This window comes from Gigantopelta aegis, chromosome 10, assembly GCF_016097555.1.
Source record: "Gigantopelta aegis isolate Gae_Host chromosome 10, Gae_host_genome, whole genome shotgun sequence".
NCBI classification, from domain to species: domain Eukaryota; kingdom Metazoa; phylum Mollusca; class Gastropoda; order Neomphalida; family Peltospiridae; genus Gigantopelta; species Gigantopelta aegis.
In genome coordinates this window covers 75,008,668-75,029,854 of record NC_054708.1, presented here as the reverse complement: position 1 = coordinate 75,029,854, position 21,187 = coordinate 75,008,668, and the positions used below count along the sequence as shown (strand labels likewise).

At 40.2% G+C, this 21,187-nt stretch overlaps 1 protein-coding gene across 1 annotated transcript; it reads left to right on the top strand.

Annotated features, from left to right (window-relative positions):
* Positions 1 to 36: 36 nt before the first annotated feature.
* On the top strand, positions 37 to 20,763 carry LOC121383808 (mucin-5AC-like). The gene is made up of 6 exons (XM_041513906.1): positions 37 to 94; positions 2,045 to 2,218; positions 3,020 to 3,175; positions 7,121 to 7,348; positions 17,832 to 17,988; positions 20,517 to 20,763. Exons 1-6 carry the CDS (start codon positions 37 to 39, stop codon positions 20,695 to 20,697), a joined length of 954 nt encoding a protein of 317 aa, XP_041369840.1. The 3' UTR covers positions 20,698 to 20,763.
* The last annotated feature ends 424 nt before the right edge of the window (positions 20,764 to 21,187 follow it).

Here is a 21,187-nt window from a genome sequence, read left to right as displayed (position 1 = left end):
TGTTTGTTTGTTGTTTAACGAATAATAAGACCAATTATGAAACGTCCAGTTAGTTATCAGATGGAGTATGCTGGAGTCATTGAACACGATGTAGGTAGGTGTACTGAACAATGCAAGTAACGCATATATTTATATATATATATTGGTTAAAAATCACGGTATGGGACACTAACATAGCAGATTTGGCAGCTAAATCAGCCATTTCATTGCCCCTAATGCCAACATGGTTGAGTAGCCAACACAATATGACATCTTTATTGGCAAAGTATAAAACCAAGGGATGCTATAGCGTTATGCATGGTGATGCTTGGAGACACAAAGTGAGCCTATAAAAATAATCTATTTTTACGCACATGAATCCGTAATTGTTTCCAGGGCTTTAATGATTGCCCACATTTCAACATTAAATATGGATGCCGAATCAGGCAAGCTCACAGAAATTGTGTTTGGTGGAAAATCTGCAGCAGACGTCACATAGTGTAACCACGGCACCTGTCATGTACTTCCATGTGTTGTTTATAAATAACTGCCTCTGTGCAATGTTTTTTTCACATGCACAAGATCGCATATTATTTGGGGATGGATTGATACACCAACGTGGCAAAACAAAATATGAAGGGCTTTTCCAAAATGTCACTTAAATCAATGTTGGAAACTAATTAAAACTGATTAATGCGAAGACCAAATGTTCGGATGGCATTCCGCCTCGAATCAAACAACTTCACATAGTTGTGTGTGCAGGGTATTTTGGCAAAGGTTTAATCTTGATAACATAGTAAAGAGAATGTTTTGCACGTCTAGCACCCAAACTAGCTTCGTGTTCATCAAAGTACCTGGGCCCTGTTCCACGACGCAATCTTCGCGCTAAGATCACCTTTGGTGAATAACTACATTCAGTCAATCAGTGAAGCAATCCATCCCATCTATCCATCAGTGCAGTCAGTCAATCAGTGAAGCAATCCATCCCATCTATCCATCAGTGCAGTCAGTCAATCAGTGAAGCAATCCATCCCATCTATCCATCAGTGCAGTCAGTCAATCAGTGAAGCAATCCATCCCATCTATCCATCCTATCTCTCTATATACAATTACGTCTCGCCATACTGTAACAACATTTACCAATGCAAAATACAATCACTGGCGTATATTTTCCTGTCGCTCAATAAACTCATGGCTATGAGTGTAATGGCAGGAACACAGCGACAGCTTTAATAAACTCATGGCTATGAGTGTAATGGCAGGAACACAGCGACAGCTTTAATAAACTCATGGCTATGAGTGTAATGTCAGGAACACAGCGACAGCTTTAATAAACTCATGGCTATGAGTGTAATTGCAGGAACACAGCGACAGCTTTAATAAACTCATGGCTATGAGTGTAATGTCAGGAACACAGCGACAGCTTTAATAAACTCATGTGGTGTCGCTTTTAAAAGATTGTGTTCGTTCAAACAGCGCACCAGTTTGTTGCCTGTCTTTTCAAAAATACTTTTGTAACACGAATCAACAAGACAGCGGTCCGCTACTCGGGTTTTAAAATGGAGAGAAATACATCATTCGAGTGACCGAAAGGAAGAAAATGATTTATTTAACGACGCACTCAACACATTTAATTACGGTTATATGGCGTCGGAGACCGAAATAAAAAGTATAGCCAAACGATATCGAATGATAGCTTTTGACAGTAAACAAAAATAATAATAATAATAAAAAATAATAATAATAACAATAAAACAAACAAACAAACAAACAAAAACAGACAAAAAACTTTAACAACGAAAAACAAACAAACAAACAAAAAGAAAACAACAAACAAACAAAACAAAAACAAAATAACCCCAAACAAACACAACACCATCACCATCACCACCACCATCTACAACAACTACTGTTTCTGGTCTATTCTCAATGGATAAATATTAAAATAAATATACAACATTGCAGCTTTTAGGTTTTTCTTTTCATAAATGTTTAAACAGATTTACAAACAGATGAGCAGTTCATGGTGTTGTAAAGTGTAGCATGGTTTAACCTAACTTCGCAGGGACCACAAGCTCGGTGAATACAACAGCATCAACCCCGTCAGTTAGCACAACATCAGCTCCGTGTTTCGATGACGACGACGTCGATTGTCACGCGCTGAATGACATCCTAGACATCTGCAACCCCGTCACAGAGCAAACCAGGACAATGTGTCCACGATTCTGTGGAATTTGTGGTGATCAACTGTCATAAATATAGTGCAAAATTTCGTTTGTTTTCTTCGCAACTGATCAAACCGTCTCTTTTTCTTTTTCTCTGTCTCTATCTTTGTCTCTATCGTTGTCTCTCTGTGTGTGTCTCTCTATTTTTTTCCTTGTGCGTGTGTGAGAGAGAGAGCGAGAGAGTGTGTGTGTGAGAGAGAGAGAGAGAGAGAGAGAGAGAGAGAGAGAGAGAGAGAGAGAGGGAGGGAGAGAGAGAGAGTGAGAGAAAGGGGAGACAAACAGATCTAGTGAACCTTTACGACATAGCTGTGAATTATGTCCATCGAGAACGAACGAATCAGTCGGTCAACATTCCACTGCATGTCTCTCTGCCTCTGTATGTTTCTCCTTCTCCTTCAGCCTCTCCGTATATCTCTCTCGCTAGCTCTCATCCACTTTTTCATTATCGCTAGCTATATATGTTTTTCAGTCTTTCTCTCTTCGTCGCAGTCTCTGTCTATCCCCACATCTTCTCTCCCCTCTCTCTCTGCCTCTCTCTCTCTCTCCCCGGTCACTCGCTCTCATTATCTCTCTCTCATTCTATCTTTCTCTCTGTCCATCTCCATCTTTCTGTCTTTTTCTCTTTCTTTCCCTCTTCCGCTCTCTATCTTCTTTCTCTCCCTCTCTCATTCATTCTCTCTCTCTCTCTCTCTCTCTCTCTCTCTCTCTCTCTCTCTCTCTCTCTCTCTCTCTCTGACTCACCCCTGCCTCTTTTCTTCTCTTGTCATAGCTTAGCTCGTGCGTAATATGTACGATATACTAGTATTCACTTACAGATATCACATACTCTATTAACACCATCACGACAACGTCTGGTCCCTGTCTCGACTCCCATTTGGTCAACTGTACATCGCTCAATCAAATTCAAAACATCTGCAGTCCTGTCACAGAAATGAGTACAACATGGTGCCCCCAGTTTTGTGGACTCTGTGGTGAGAATATAATTATAACCTAGGGTATTATCGTGTGTTCTAGCCACTTAAGGTTCAAACACGTTCGCAAGGCAGTATAATTATAGTGAATAAACGTTAAGGTTACATTATATGTGTTTGTTTGTTTGTTGTTTAACGAATAATAAGACCAATTATGAAACGTCCAGTTAGTTATCAGATGGAGTATGCTGGAGTCAATGAACACGATGTAGGTAGGTGTACTGAACAATGCAAGTAACGCATATATTTATATATATATATTGGTTAAAAATCACGGTATGGGACACTAACATAGCAGATTTGGCAGCTAAATCAGCCATTTCATTGCCCCTAATGCCAACATGGTTGAGTAGCCAACACAATATGACATCTTTATTGGCAAAGTATAAAACCAAGGGATGCTATAGCGTTATGCATGGTGATGCTTGGAGACACAAAGTGAGCCTATAAAAATAATCTATTTTTACGCACATGAATCCGTAATTGTTTCCAGGGCTTTAATGATTGCCCACATTTCAACATTAAATATGGATGCCGAATCAGGCAAGCTCACAGAAATTGTGTTTGATGGAAAATCTGCAGCAGACGTCACATAGTGTAACCACGGCACCTGTCATGTACTTCCATGTGTTGTTTATAAATAACTGCCTCTGTGCAATGTTTTTTTCACATGCACAAGATCGCATATTATTTGGGGATGGATTGATACACCAACGTGGCAAAACAAAATATGAAGGGCTTTTCCAAAATGTCACTTAAATCAATGTTGGAAACTAATTAAAACTGATTAATGCGAAGACCAAATGTTCGGATGGCATTCCGCCTCGAATCAAACAACTTCACATAGTTGTGTGTGCAGGGTATTTTGGCAAAGGTTTAATCTTGATAACATAGTAAAGAGAATGTTTTGCACGTCTAGCACCCAAACTAGCTTCGTGTTCATCAAAGTACCTCGGCCCTGTTCCACGACGCAATCTTCGCGCTAAGATCACCTTTGGTGAATAACTACATTATGTACTTAAGGTGATCTTTTTGCTAAGATCGCTTCATGGAACGAGACCCAGCTTTATAGAGATGTTCAAACAGCACCAAATCAACGTATAATTCCCTGGTTCTGTATATAAGCCAGCATCTGCAAGTACGACTTGCGTGCCGACCCATAAACAAACCATCCATATTCATTTCATTTCCACTTAATTTCGTGTTTATTAAGGTTCAAGCACGCTGTCCTGGACACACGTCTCAGCTATCTGGGCAGTCTGTCTAGGACAGCTGGACTTTGCTACGTGTGGATCTGCATGCGCAGTGTACGTTATAGTTCATGGACTGAATGGGGCCACCTTGCACCCCCTTAGTAATGTGAGGCAAGTCTATGTTCCATCATTCGTTCCATGGTTTTGCAGATGCAACTTGTCAACGCAATAGGGCGGTAACTGATAGGGTTCGTGGGATCCTTACTAGATTTGAGAATAGGACTAATAATTGATTTTCTCCAATCAGAAGGATAGTCAGCAGAAAATCAGATTTTATTAAAAAGGTTTAAAAGAACCAATAGTGATAATTGAGGTATGTGTTTTAGTAACTGATAATGTATTTCATCTAGCTCTGCTAATGTATGATGGGCCCTACGTCGATCATCCTGCAACTCTTACACAGAGAAGGGCCTGTCGTATACCTCAGCATTCTCGGATAGAAGGTTAATACGTTGCTTTTCAGCTTTATTTAGACTGAAAGATGTAAAATCAGAGAATATCTAGAAAATAGTACATATTTGTTGGATTAAAACATTTTATAGTTGACACTGAAAGGCATGTGTAGTAAATGTGGCTGTGTAGTGTCATCTGTAAATGTGGCTATTTCTCATTCCAGACTGCTCCGCAACTTGTGTAACAGGCCGTGATGTATATAATCCCGTCTTTGGAATGATACATATAAAAGATCCCGTGCTACCAATCAAAACAAAAATCTTATCGTAGTGGCAGCAGCGGGTTTCCTCTCTAATTAATTGTTGTCCTTAACCATAGGTCCTACGTCATTGAACTGTAGTTAAGATGATGCGTCGTTGAATACAACTTTTTGTTCCTACTTCTTTTTTGTGTAACTGACAAATCATGAAATAAATGCACCCAAGACCTTAGCAAGAGTACCGAGTTTTCGCGACCGCCCGATCCCCTGAAAATGGCTCAGTACGTGCCCGTTTTAACCAGCTCGAGTTTTAATGAGACAAAGTTAAAGTATTTTGCTGTTGTTTAACGACAATACTAGAGCACATTGATTTATTAATCATCGGCTATTGGATGTCAAACATTTGGTAATTTTGACATATAGTTTTAGAGAGGAAACCCGTTACATTTGTTCCATTAGTAGCAAGCGATCTCTTATATATACCATCCCATAGAGAGGATAGCACATACGACGGACTTTGATATATATGACACCGGCCTCGGTGGCGTCGTGGTTAGGCCATCGATCTACAGGCTGGTAGGTACTGGGTTCGGATCCCAGTCAAGGCATGGGATTTTCAATCCAGATACCAACTCCAAACCCTGAGTGAGTGTTCCGCAAGGCTCTATGGGTAGGTGTAAACCACTTGCACCGACCAGTGATCCATAACTGGTTCAACAAAGGCCATGGTTTGTGCTATCCTGCCTGTGGGAAGCGCAAATAAAAGATCCCTTGCTGCTAATCGGAAAGAGTAGCCCATGTAGTGGCGACAGCGGGTTTGCTCTCAAAATCTGTGTGGTCCTTGGCCATATGTCTGACGCCATATAACCGTAAATAAAATGTGCGTCGTTAAATAAAACATTTCTTTCTTTGATATATATGACAGTCGTGATAAACTGGTTAGAACGAGAAATAGCCGAACGTGTCCAACAACGGGGATTGATCCTACACCGACCGCGCTTAGAAGGACAATGAATTTAGCGCCACTAACACATTTTCCACTGATAAAACAATTACTAAAATTACTTATTAAATGCATTTGTTTTGTGTGGGGGGGTTTTAAATTTATTATTGAATGTGTGTATAGTCGTGCTAATGTTTGCAGTAGCTCATATTTCATTGTACTTTCTGATACATGTATATACGTTTCGTACGTACAAATGATTGGGAGATAAAATACATTGTTTAGAGACAGCTATATTTTACTTGTTAAAATGGCTGTTAGTCGAAATATGCTATAGTGGCAATAAACTAGTCTCTCTCTCTCTCTCTCTCTCTCTCTCTCTCTCTCTCTCTCTCTCTCTCTCTCTCTCTCTCTCTCTCTCTCTCTCTCTCTCTCTCTCTCTCTCTCTCTCTCTCTCTCTCTGTATCTAACGATAAATGAACGGGATATTATAGAGCACAGCATCTGAACATGTTGCTGCTCTTAAAGATGATGTTATTAAACAATATGACGTATGAAGCTCATCCGATAGTCTGGCCAATTAAACCTAGAACTAATTGCAGCTGAATTTGTTTTTGTTTTTTTGTAATTAGATTTATTAAAAAGGTAGGTTGATGTGTGTGTGTCTGTGTGTCTGTCTCTCTCTCTCTCTCTCTCTCTCTCTCTCTCTCTCTCTCTCTCTCTCTCTCTCTCTCTGTGTGCGTGTGTGTGTCTCTCTCTCTCTCTCTCTCTCTCTCTCTCTCTCTCTCTCTCTCTCTCTCTCTCTCTCTCTCTGTCTGTGTGTGTGTGTGTGTGTGTGTGTGTGTGTGTGTGTGTGTGTGTGTGTGCAACAAAAGTCTGGCAGCAACCAAATCTAAAATACATCTTGATTGTTATTTATTATTATTATTATTTATTATTTTCAAATTATTTTATGTAACCCCCCCCACACACACACACATCCACCCACCCACACACACACACACACACACACACACACACTATGTGTTTAATTCTCGTTGATTCATGTGTAGAAATAACTATTCTGAGTGGCAGACCTTGATTTCTCTAATTCGTAGGTGTAACAAAGCCTGGTACGTTACCTGCAGAATCGCCGAGAACAAATATTTCTACTGCAGTACCACGGCCAACAAAAGCAGTACCTCAGTCAACACAAATAGTACCGCAGTCAACAAAAACGGCATTGCAGCAGTCAACAAAAACAGTACCGCAGTCAACTCATGAAGTACCGCAGTCAACAAAAGGCACATATTCAACATCAACTGTAACGCAGTCTATGAAACCAGGTACATTTTAAATGGACTTTTGGTGATCGTAATTTGTGTCAACGTCAGGATCTGGGGGTGTTTCATCATCATTATCTGTGTCACCGGAAGCACACTGTGGAATTTGACAAGTCTTGTTTGGTACTATGTAACACTCAGTACGTTTAACACGATAACAGCTATTTCTAAGTTGTGATCCAACAAATTTGCGGATGTCGCATCATGGCCCATCAATGTTCACAACAAGATATCGATTACATGCACATGTCTTATTTTCGTTACAATATAGATACACTAAATCACCAATGTGTACTGAAGGCATGGTTGATTGAATTCCTTTAGGAGTTTTGGATAATTCACTGTGTGGGTAGTTTGATAATCTGGCGGAGTGTTGGTCTGTGATAAGTTGTTGGTCAGAAAGGGGAATTGGCTGCTTGTGAATTGGTCTCTTATTTCACGAGATGATAAGCCACAGTTTCGAATGCGGGAATTAAGACTAGCGACTGCTATGGCTAACTCGGTAGGAGTAACAGGACCACGAGTAGGATCATGATGACGGTGTTTATTTTCCAATTCTTGTATTGCTCTTTCCGCAACTGGGTTTTTGCTGATGTTCTTGACCCTACCGATTTCAAGAGTGATTCTGTGTTTGTGTAGGAAACTGTTATTTGCCAGCGCGAGAAAGCCTGGAGCAGGATCTGTGCGGATGACTGCTGGGGGTCCATCAAGAGGGCATAATTCTATGCAAAAACGAAATAATGCCTGTTGAATGACATCACTACGTTCATTATCAATCAGACAGGCGACTGTAAAGGATGTAACACATTCCCTCACAACTATGATGACTTGGCATTCTCTCTTAAGGATATCCGCAGCAAAGAGACTGCCTACAGTCTCAGGTGGATTACTTGAACTTTGTTCGACAATGGTAGATGGAGTCTTGCGCAGATCAGCACACTGATGGAAGTTGTTGGATACAGAGTCAATCGAACGATCCATGTCCAGCGCAAAGAAGTATCTTTGAACTACCTTCTTCAGTTGAAATGCTGATGGGTGATTCAACTGAATATGTAAGGCATTGAGAAGACCTAGAATTTGTCGAGGAACAACAATATATTCTCGTGTGGGGAATAGTGGATCAGTTCGCTTTACGACGAGAAGACCATCTTGGCAATGGTTACCGTATTGATGTAATGTTTAACATCATTGATGTTGGTGAGCTTCTTCAAAGTGCGAGTACCTTGGTGAGAATGGGTACGCCGTAAATCCTTGCATTCTTCTTGTAGTGAGTGCCAAGTTGATCTCGTGGTGAAGGGTATCCGAGTTTTACCTGATAGTATGTCATCTATGAGAATGTGTCGAACAACAGAATTTTCAGTTTCTTGGATGAAAGCACATGTTTGACACGATTCATTGTGACACCCTGGGGTATTTCAGCCAGCAAAGTCTGATGGGATATTTGCATTACCAGCTAGATGACGGATGGAGGCTTGAAATCTGCTGACTGTACATAGAAAAGTTGAAACCTGAGGACTTGCTGAAAATTCGCCATGACATAACTTCTCAAAAGCAAGGACGCAAGGTTTGTTGTCAGTGAGTGTGACGGTACATACTCTTAATTTCTTTTCGCCTGTGGCGATATTAATTGTTTTAGAGGGCCGTGTGCAGTTCCAAATGCACTTAGCCCAAGTGGGCACCTTGTTACGTAATACCTTCGCGCGACCGTGCATCCCAATATGCACTTAGTCTAGGTGTGGAGGCCAGGTGGCCAGTAGTTACGTAATACCTTTTACAACCGTGATTTGGCGACTAGGCGTCATTAAGTCTGACGATCAGAGAAAGATATGCAGTCTTGGTCGCTGTGGAAATTCACTTGATACGTGAGGTACCGCCCTGTACCCCCAGGCGATATTCGGATTTTTTAAATAAATAGCTAGGGTTTTAGAGATATCGGGGAGAAACATAGGAAGGCTTCCAGGGATCGCTGTCCGTCCGGACTGGTAAATAATTTTATTTCTGCTCTGTGTATAACCTTGATGTGATTGATGTGACTTTAAATATTTTAATACTGTATTATACCAATATTATTTAAACGGTACTGCCGGTCATCTGACGCAGTATACTGTAGGCTCACCATTATGATATATAGATATAAAGCTTAGCCAGTCATCTTAGAGGACCTAGGTAAACTGTAGGTTATTGTCTTTATTGTGATAGGTACCAGTATTAAGTCTGTATTACAAGGTTACTGAATGAGTAGTTAAGGGTTAATTAAACATTAACCAGTTAGGAATAGAGTTGTAATTCCTTTATTAATTAAGTTCTCCTGGGAGCGTTTCTCAATTATCACACGTTACTGAACGAGTAGTAAGGGTTAATTAAAAATTAACCAGTTAGGAATAGAGTTGTAATTCCTTTATTAATTAAGTTCTCCTGGAAGCGTTTCTCAATTATCACACGTGTGGGTGTTGTGTCACGGTGAAGTGATTAGCATATTGTGTAAACTAGACACCTAGAGATTAACTAATTAAGTGATCAGTTCTGGGTTGTTATTATTTGTTGTTGTTAATTAACTACTGCGGCAGTACATTTGTCAGCGTAGGTTAATACAGATTCCAAAGTGTATTGTGTTTTAGTTGTGTTTTCTAGTGAACTAAACGTGCTATAATAATATATACTTTATATAAGATCTTATCTCTGAGCATACCTAGAGACGAGCCACATCGGGTATAACTGCCTGTTACAGAGAGATCTAATAGATATACAGTTAAGAGAGATATTTGGACAATCGTGTTTCATTCAGTTACGGGTATTATAGGATCCCCGTGACAGTGAGGATGATGGGTTTCAGACTGGACTGGATGATGTAAGGAATGAAGTGCTTTGTGGCAGCGGCAATCGACAGTGCTTCAACTTCACAAGGTAACCATGTGACTTGACGTGGTCTTAGTTTTGTGCTGAAGAATCCTACAACGCGAGTTACGTACAAGGTTGCTCCTATGTTTGGATCCTTAACAGCTCCATTTGTAACAATCCAAAGTTGGTCTTTTGGGTTTGGGAGAACGATTGCTTTGTTTGACGAGAGCATTGTCTGGGCATGAGAAATGGCATCATGAAGGTCATTGCTCCAAACTATTTCATCTTTTGACTGGCGACCTGCTACAATATCGTCAAAAGGGGCAAGGATCTTCGAACAGCAGGGTATAACGCGGGCGAGAATTTTGTATGCACCAATGAATGAGTGCAAACCATAGACTGTGTTGGGAGGCGAACACGACGCTAAAGTAGCGATGCGGTGAGGACTAGCCTGAATACAACCTTGTTGCCAATTCCATCCTAGGATTGTGGTTGATTGTGGAGTGATAATTATTTTGTGTGCTGACAGTCTTTAGTTGTTGTGTTGAATGGCTGTCAACCACTGACGCCAAGTGTTGATTAATTCTTCAGGGGTATTTCCGCCACAATACAAGTCATTAGCGAGTTTAGTGACGACCCCTTCCGTCAATAAATCTCCCAGAACACTACACATAATTTCCTCTAGTGCAGTTTCTGAACCTGGCATACCCATTGCCGATCGGGTGTATACACGGATACCGCGAAACGGAGTAGCGACACCACAATACTTAATGGAATTCTTGTCAAGTGGTATTTGGTAGAAAGCGCTGGACAGATCAGTAGTGATAACATATTTCCAATGACCGATTTGTCTTAATGTTGAATCTACATCAGGTAACAGGGACGGCTGAGGTTTGGTGTAACGACCAACATCACCGAATGATGTGACCAGGCGATGGCCGCCTGATGGCTTTCTGACAAGGAAGGAAGGGTTAACGTATTCAACCTTGATACCTGCATCTTCAGGACATTTGAAAACTCCCTTGTCCTAGTTGCTTTCTGGAGTACTGGGGTACTCTTCCCATCCTCTGAGGAGTTTGTACTGGACCCATGTTAACTACTGCTTGGAATGGACAACTGGCACCATTATATCATTCTATGGAAGGGACAAATACATCATCATATTCCTGAACCAGAGCACTGAATTCCTTTCTGATTTCTGGAGAGAATACGGTGAGGGTCTATTTGAATTTGGTCTGAGAACTTGCCATATGACTGTGATTTGGTATATGTTCTGGGGAGATGTGGTTTGTCACTGACATTGACAACTTCTGGGATGAATACTGGTCGAATTTGGCAAAAATTTTAATTTTTCCTCAGGAGTTGTGGACTGTCGGTTGTGTTTGGTATGCGAATTCTCCCCGATACACTTTGGAGGAGACTGTGTGGAGGCCATGTTTTGGATTGAGTAGCATGAATGTTATCGGTTCGTGGTTCTACAGCATACAAATCATCTTGAAGTGCGTAGTCATCAGGCACTGGTATTTCAACATAGTCACCGGGCCACACTGTGGTAGTAGTGGGTAGTGCTCTGAGTACACAAGCTCGGCGAATGGTGTGTTGATCCTTTGTTTCGGATATAGAGCCATAGTGAACAGGTGTACCATCTTTAAGACTTATCTGACGCCATGCAGGTCGAATGCCGATGTCGTTATTTTCCATAAATGGTGTACCAGCAAGTATGCCTACATCTAGTTGTTCTACGATCAAGCCTTCAAAATGGAATTCCTTATCTCCCCGAGAGAAAGTGGCAGTAGTTTCTCCAATCACATTCAAGGGAGATGAGCCATCTGCTTGGTGAGCTGATTGTGAGGTTTTCTTGATGTGGAATCCCAATACTTGTGCAGTTGATAACCTGACCATGTTTCCAGTGGCGCCGGTGTCAAGAGTTACTCGAACATTGTTATGTTTGTAAAACATATTTATGTAGGGGGACTGTCTGATTTGCACTTTCAGTGTAGAAGCACTAGAAGACTGGTGAGATTCAGATGGCGATTCGTTTTGTTCGTCGTCATCAGTGTCCGCAGAGTCCTGGTTGTCAGCTATGTTGATTATTTGTCGAGCTTTTAGAAGGAATTTGCGATCACTTTCAGGAAGGTGTTTGCAACGGCTCCGGAAATGACCATAGGAACGGTCTGCTGCTTTGCATATGGGGCATACTTTGGATGGAGTTCGAGAGGTAAAATGCTTAGCCTGTTGGTGTCTGGGTAATTGTTGCAGCCGCCATGCTGAGGAGCACATGACCTTTGCATCTACAGACGTGCGTAATTCATCGATTAATGACGGCAAAGCTTGTGATATTTTTGGCTTGATTGATGCTAAAGTTCTTGATCTAAGTTCTGTGCCATACCTTTGTTTGACAAGTCTATGTAGGTCTTTATTGGTAAGTCTCAGCCACTGGAGAACAATGAAGTTCTCAAGAGATGGAGACATTTCCTCATCTTCAGCAACCTGGTCACCATGGTGAGTGATGCCGCTGTCATGTGTGAGTAGATTGTCTTCTACAAATGCAGTTAGGCGCTGTAGGCATATTGACTGCCAGATGCAAGGTAGAGATGTGGATGTTTTGATTATGGTGTTGCGAGATATGATGGGGCAATAATTTGCAATTTGTCCCAACATCAAGTTTAAGTAGTTGCTTTTCTGTTGAGCTGTAAGACGTTGTCTTACTGGGATATGTTCACCATCGTCAGCGAAACCTCTTGTGGGTTCTGTACGGGACTTCTTATCCCACGTATATCCATCGGCCAGGAAACGGCTGAAGTTGGGATCGAGTGACAACGTGTACCTTATATTTTGACGCCAGTTTTCGAATGAATTAACTGTTTCTACTTTTATTAGAGACCATTGTTTTGGAGCGCGGTGTGTCTGTGCCATGGTGTGGCTGTGTTGTAGAACTACGATGAAAGAATGTGTGTTACAGGCGAGCTAAACGTCCAACCAATCAGCTACGTGACGTAGTAAAACTATAGAGGACAGCTTACGGGAAAGTCTGCTTGTGTTCAGACGCGTGGTTTCGATACCTGCTGCCACCACGCCAGTTAAGAGAAAAGTTGCCGCCCTAATAGTTACTGATCAGAAACACAAACTTAGAAAGTAAAACACAACTTTACTGGAGAAATACAAAAGGAGAAGGAAGAGTGAAAAACAAGGGCGATTACTTTCACCCCTACATCAGGGGAGATAACTCCAACTAAGGTTGCTAACGTTATATCTGGCGCACACTATCCTCGTGGTGTTTTAAACTTACAGGTTCTATAAAATATATTTTGAGGACATAGTAAACTAAATGCTAGACTTTCATCCTTTTCTTTTAAAATGAGGGCGGCGTAAAATAAAAGTTTTTATTATATCTTTTTTAGGACGTAGGGGAAGGACTTTCCTTTGGCACTGTCACTAACCCTAACCCTAACCCTAACTCTATTTATGATAAGTATTTATAATGTTCTTTATACGTGACAGTGCCAAAATAAAGTCCTGCCTATATATATATATATATATATATATATATATATATATATATATATATATATATATATATATATATATATATATATATAATTCAATTCAAATTTTTGCCTGTTCAGGCTTCATCAGGGAAATATGTTGACAAAAATAAAAACACACGCACATAAAACCACTAGCAAAAATAGAGTTAAAGCTGTAACTAAAATAATAAATAATATACTTAAGTCTATATAAGAAAAGAACCTACAAATAAAGTAACGTAACGTAAGATAAAAGCTGCAGAACAAACTACTGGTCAAAGATTAAAAGTATGGTAACACTATGACTGGGGTAAAACGAAGTGTGGGTAGGGGGGATGAAATAATGATTAAGGGTAAATAAAACAAAGAACAAAATAACGAACAAAATAATAATTAACGAATGAATGCATAAATAGATAAACCAATAGCAAAAACAATCTGAATACATAAAAGGAATTTACCCGGATAATTTACAAGTAATAAAGACGAAAAGTTACTTGAGTAAAACTAATGATAATAAAAATCACTTTAAAACAAACAGTTTATGCATGTATTCTGTTTCAGTCCAAATTACTTTTCGTAAGTGCGAGAGGAATTGAAATCTTTTCTGGAATTAAGTCCCTTGAAAATTGTTCCCAAATTACATTGTCAACTGAGTCAACAGCGCAGATATGTAGTAATTGCAAGGGGTACAGCACATGTTCTTTGTTAAAGCAGTAACATTATATGCATTTTGGTATTGTGTAATTAGGCATGATGTATCAAACGCTGAATTATTATTACGAATCACTTTTATCTTTATATATCTTAAATACGTATGTATGTATGTATGTATATATATATGTATGTATGTATATATATATATATATATATATATATATGTATATATGTATTGATGTATGAATATCTATATATTGTATGTATGTCGAGGTTGACTGTTACACACATAGATATTAACGCACTGGCACAGGGGATAAATAAATCTTTTCTGGCCTCACAAATTGTCTCATGCCGTTGTTGGGACTCAAACCTGTGGCACTGAATCGCCCGCAAATTGCGAAACTAACCACGATGCGCTCTGAGCTATCGAGGCATGTATGTATGTATGTATGTATGTATGTATGTATATATTTAAAACAACACAAACAAACAAAGAACAAACATCTTATTTTTAATTTCAAAAATGTAAATTATTATTTCCTGTAGTGCTATGAATTAATGAACAAATAGCCGACGATTAATGAATCAATGTGCTCTAGTGGAAGTCGTTAACAAAACAAACTTTAACTTATTTTCTTTATTTATTTTATTTTTTTTATTATTATTTTTTTAGTGTCAGAGTTGGGGCCCTGATTTCACTACCTTACAAAGTACATAGCAAACAATATACTAATATATACTCTTCAAAAGAAGAAACGCAAAACCACATTGTCGTAACATTTGGAGAATTGATTTAATTATTGAATGGTGAGTCCGATAATTACCAAATGTTGCAGGATTGTTCAAAATTCACTCTAGTCCATTGTGAGTAAGTGATAGGACACACCACCAAGGCCAATGTCATCTGGAGTCAATACCGGGTGTGGCGTCCGCGTGTGTTGACAACTGCCGGGCACCGCCTGCCCATTGAAGCAACCAGAGTACGGATGACGTCCCGGGGGATGGTGGCCCACTCGACCTGCAAGGCTGCTGCCAGCTCGGGCAGGGTCTGGGGCTGTGGTTGTCGCTGTCGGAGGCGTCGGTCCAACTCGTCCCATAGATGCTCAATTGGGTTCAAATCCGGTGATGTCGATGGCCAAGGAAGGACATTAATGTTGTTGTTCTGTAGGAAAGCCGTTGTGAGACGTGCTGTGTGAGGCCTGGCGTTGTCATGTTGGAACACTGCGTTGGCGTTGGCCATAACTGGAACGATGTGTGGCCGGAGGATCTGGTCAATGTAGCCCTGTGCATTCAGGTTGCCCTGCACGTGGACCAGGTCAGTTTTGCCAGTGTGTGAGATGGCTGCCCACACCATGACACTACCCCCGCCGAATCTGTCCACTTCCTGCACGCAGTTTGCCGCATAACGTTCACCACGACGCCTATACACGCGACATCTTCCATCATGACGTCGGAGCAGAAATCGGGACTCGTCACTGAACCACACCTGTCTCCATCGCAGTTGAGGCCATTGTCGATGAATCTGGCACCACTGCAGTCGGAGTCGACGGTGTTGTGGTGTTAAGATGACACCTCGAACTGGACGTCTGGCACGAATTCCTACCTCACGTAGGCGGTTCCGTACGGTCTGGTCGGATATCCTGCGCAAACCTGGTATTGCTGTGGCTGTGGAGGTGGCAGTAGTCAATCGTTCCCGAAGGTGGCGTACCCGGATGTAGCGGTCCTGCCCGGGGGTAGTGACCCGTGGTCGACCGGATCTAGGGAGGTCACGTGTTGATCCATGTTGCTGGTAACGGTCCCACAGTCTGGAGATGGTGCTTGGGGATACATGGAATGCCCTGGCAACGGCCGTTCTGGATTCGTCTGCGTCTAGTCGGCCGATGGCATTGTTTCTCTGCGGTTCACTGAGACGTGGCATGTCCTGGATTGTCAACTGTCGGCCAGATACAGAGGCCAGGCAAGCGAACACCCTGCACTTTTATACTGTCGGTGTTCATGTTGCACGTGCAGACAACGCACGTGCAGTGGTGACATGGTTTGCACGTGGCTGCGTTTTTGCGAATATTCACATTTTGGAACTTTATTGTACAGTAGCTGCGTTTTATCGAATGTAACCGTGGGAATGTGTTTGGGACATGCAATGACCTTATATTCACAAAGCATGAACCGGTAGGAAACATAAAATCGGAGTTATAACCCATTTGTACCCTTTTGCGTTTCTTTTTTTGAAGAGTATATAAAAAAGGAGCAGTGACAAAAGTGGAAATAAAAAGAAGATTGAAAAGAGAAAACTTAAAATGAAGTTATAGATATACTTCCAAACTGGCGTCATACTTAAAATTATACACATAACAAAAGTACTAAGTATCTCAGTTGTGGCCTTCTAGAACTTTTAACCATGGTCCCCAATTGTCGTCGAATTCTGTATGTAAAACGTTTTTATAATATATGTATTTTTCTATTTGTAACTTATCTTTAATAAAATTGTTGATACCAGTTTCATTTAGTGTACTCTTTTGTAATTTTGATTTGTATATGTAATATTTTACGTTAACAATTAACCAGTTTACAAATATATGTTCTTATAATTCCAAATAAGACTGTGTTCCTATTCAACTGGGTATAATCACCTTTTTGTAGTAACCATGTTTCTATAATACTCCCTGGAGTTCAACGACTTTAGGACAGTCATAAAATAGATGCTGCAGTGTTTCTGGTTCATGTGAACAAAAGTTACACATACTAGAATCAATCAGTTTTATTTTATGTAAAAAGGTATTTTTTGGCATAATTCTATGTAAAATCTGGTACTGAAACCACAACAGCGTTGGGTCTTTTAAAGAGCAAAATGGTAAACTATAATATTTCGCCCATAATGAAGAGGTAAAATCACACCCTTCCGCTGAATATTTCATTTGTGATGTAGGAACTATAGATAATTTATTTAGTAGTTTGTAAAACATTTTACTTCCCAATTGGTCTTTTAGAAAGAATTTAATTTTCGATGAAATATTGGATTTTTGCCTAAATTGAATGTTTGGTTATTTGTATTTATTATATCACGCATAAAGGATTTGACAGCCGTTAATAACGAGATATATTCTAAACAATTTGACCTTATGTTATATTTTGCTTTATTTTCTTAATTTTAACTACACCACAATGAATTATATTGATGTATTCCTTAACTATTTGTGATTCCAAAAGAATTGTATTCAATTAATGTTTCAGTGGACATGTAAATTTATTATTTCGTGTAGTGCTATGTTTAATTAATTAATTTATTTATTTATGTATTTATTAACTAATTGTATAACTGTACATGCTTGGGTGTAGCCAGAGAGAAAAAAACGCTGAGGAAAACCCAGACCTGTAAAATAAATATCAGTGTCATGGAAAAAATAAAATAAATCTGGCCTCATGCTGGCTACGCCATTGACATGTATTATTATGCATTGCAGTTCCGACACTGTGTTACCAGTGTGGAGACCTGGATTCTAACAGCGGGTGTTCTGTACAGGAATTAGCGCTAGGGAGTGCCTCGTTCTGTAGGGAGGGATACTGCATGACTGACGTGTATGTCCACTCTGACGGCGTAAACTACGACGTATACAAAAGGTTATGGTAACATATATGTCATAATACAAGCGGGTCCACAAATAGAGGAGGGCTTACACTCTAACTACCCACCCCCCCCCCCCCCGTCTCTTTCCGTCTCTGTAATTTTTCATCTAAACTAGATACTAATGATTCCGTTACAGAAATATTCATTGAATGAGTTTCATATTGTTAGAAATAATTGCATTAGTATATTGTCAATTTGGTGTATACTATATGGTAAGTTTGACGCTTGGTAGAGAGAGAGAGAGAGAGAGAGAGAGAGAGAGAGAGAGAGAGAGAGAGAGAGAGAGAGAGAGAGAGAGAGAGAGAGAGAGAGAGAGAGAGAGAGAGAGAGAGAGAGAGAGAGAGAGAGACAGACAGACAGACAGACAGACAGAGACAGATAGACAGAAACAGACAGAGACAGACAGAGAGAGAGAGACAGACAGACAGAGAGAGACAGAGAAAGAGACAGAGGATCTGTTGTCGCCGCATAGTCTACGCCTATATTAATAAATCAATAAGAAATCTTTTATATGCACTTTCACTTGGGCAAAACAGTAAATACCATGACGTTTGATATGCCAGCCAGATACCACCATATTTACAATAGCTTAATGATTACTGCCGTGTTGTTCAACATGAATCATAATATATTCATTTATTTATAAATTTTAATTTTTAGTAATGTCTGGTCTTTCTATTCTTTAGTGGTGTCTTTGGGTGAATTTGACATAATGGCACCATGATCGAATCCAAGATGTCCGTTCTGGTTTAATTTGTAGTATTTACTTTTTGGAGTGTTTTGGCACAGACATTATTATGCATGTGTATTTAACAATAATGAAGGAAACATCAAATCGTTTTCAATTTCTTTCTTTTTTTAATTGGTCATTCGTAAAATGAACCCTGCGCGTGCTGTAACCTCACCGTGGTGCAGGGGTGTAACATTCTCTTTGAGAATGGTCAATACAGCACAAATTGAAGTTTAGAGTAAAAGTCAGTATCTATCTGTGATATTTGTATTTGTATTTTTGCACAGCTCTTTACACTGTTTTTATTTATATCTTGAATTTTTCTGTTGATGTTGATCATCACCTTGTTTGTTTCCATTACCATAGTTTGACACCCGATAGCCGATGTATTTTTCGTGCTGGGGTGTCGTTAAACATTCATTCATTCATTCATTCATTCATTCGTAAAATGTTAGTGTTTCGTCATATTTGTCAAGCTTCAACCATTTATAAAGTTTGCTGATGGTTTTAGGCTATTGTATTTGGTGCACAGAAACCCTTTTCCGCGAGTGTATTGTTGATACGGTTATAATATGTTTACATATAGTTGGAAAGATGAGTTATGAAAGACCCTTCTTCTTCTTCTTCTTCTTCTTCTTTCTTGGGGCGGGACGTAGCCCAGTGGTAAAGCGCTCGCTTGATGCGCGGTCGGTCTGGATTCATCCAGCCAGTGCACCACGACTGGTGTAACAAAGGCAGTGGTATGTACTACCTTGTCTGTGGGATGGTGCATATAAAAGATCCCTTGCTGCTAATCGAAAAGAGTAGCCCATGAAGTGGTGACAGCGGGTTTTCTCTCTCAATATCTATGTGGTCCTTAACTATATGTCTGACGCCATATAACCGTAAATAAAATGTGTTGAGTGCGTCGTTAAATAAAACATTTCTTTCTTTTCTTTCTTTCTTCTTTGTCTTCTTCTTGTTCTTGTTTTTCTTTTTCACAAGCTACTCCAGTGGTAGTAGAAAGAAATGTTTGTTTTTGTTCAACACCACTAGAGCACACTGATTTATTAATCAGCGGCCATTGGATGTCAAACATTTGGTATTTTGACATATATTATAGTCTAATAGAGGAAACCCGCTACAATTTTCCATTAGTAGCAAGGGATCTTTTATACGCACCATCCCATGCCACGGCCTTTGATATACCAGTCGTGGTGCACCCGAGGGGGCGGGATTTAGCTCAGTCGGTTGAGCGCTCTCTTAAGGTGCTTGCATCGTAGGATCGAACCACTCAGTCGATCCGTTCAACTTATTGGGTTTTTTCTTGTTCCAACCAGTGCAACACAACTGGTCAAAGGCCGTGGTATGTGCTTTCCTGTCTGTGGGAAAGTGCCTATAAAAGATCCCTTGCTGCATTAAAAAAATGTAGCGGGTTTCCCCTATTGACTACGAGTCAGAATTACCAAATGTTTGACATCCAATAGCCGATGATTAATATATCAATGTGCTCTAGTGGTGTCGTTAAACAAAAGAAACTTTATTTTGGTGCACTGGCTGTCCAGAACAAGATGTGTAGTAGAGTCTTCACTGGCCACTCGGATTGTTTCAAGCCCTGCTAGGTTAGGCACTTCTGTAGGTCCTTTTGGTTGTTAGTAATGTTGGAGAAGCCACTATATCAGTCATGATTCGTTTATGTAGCCCCCCCCCCCCCCCTTATAGTTATACCTTCTGGATACGGCTCTGATATCTATATATATATACTGGGGTTGTGACGGTGTCGTCAAAGTAACTAAACCCTTTCTATTACAGATGTGTGAATCTGACGATTTGTAAAACGGAATGGTTCCAGGAATCTTCTGACAATGAATGGTGCACCTCTTTAGCGTCAAACGGACCAGTGGCAGATTTGATTTGTCATTTCTGTTGTCATGGAGACGGGTGTAACAAAAAATTGGTCCCTCCAGAAGATTTGCTTTACACCGAGTCCTAGTTCTCAACAGATCGGAGTGACATATATTCGTGCGCATGTATACACACATGTATACCGTACAGCAAAATAAAAGAAGGAAAACAAACAAAAAACAAACAAACATTACAAATTTGTTCATGGGTTTTTTGGTTTGTTTGTTGTTGTTTTTAAATCCATAATTAGAGTTGTTAATTTCAGCTGCTAAATTAGATTAATGCTAAACAGAAAGTCCTATCTCCTATATAAAGCCAGACATTTACCTTTGCGATTTCTACCGGTCTCGAAGGTGTCGTGACTGGTAGGTATTGGGTTCGCATCCTGGCACCGGCTCCCACCCACTGCGAGCTTTAATAGCTTAATGTGTAGGTGTAAAATAACTACACCGACTTCTCTCTCACTAACAGCTATAACCACAAACCCACTGTCCTGGACAGACAGCCAAGATAGCTGAGATGTGTGCCCAGGACAGAGTGCTTGAACCTTCATTGGATATAAGCATGAACATTAGTGG

Bases quoted from the DNA above. Each gene is read 5' to 3' on its own strand.
- LOC121383808 (XM_041513906.1), top strand. From the start codon at position 37: ATGAAACGTCCAGTTAGTTATCAGATGGAGTATGCTGGAGTCATTGAA. The intron at 95-2,044 runs GTAGGTGTACTG...CTAACTTCGCAG, and splicing joins AGTCATTGAACACGATGTAG to GGACCACAAGCTCGGTGAAT. The intron at 7,349-17,831 runs GTACATTTTAAA...TATGCATTGCAG, and splicing joins AACGCAGTCTATGAAACCAG to TTCCGACACTGTGTTACCAG.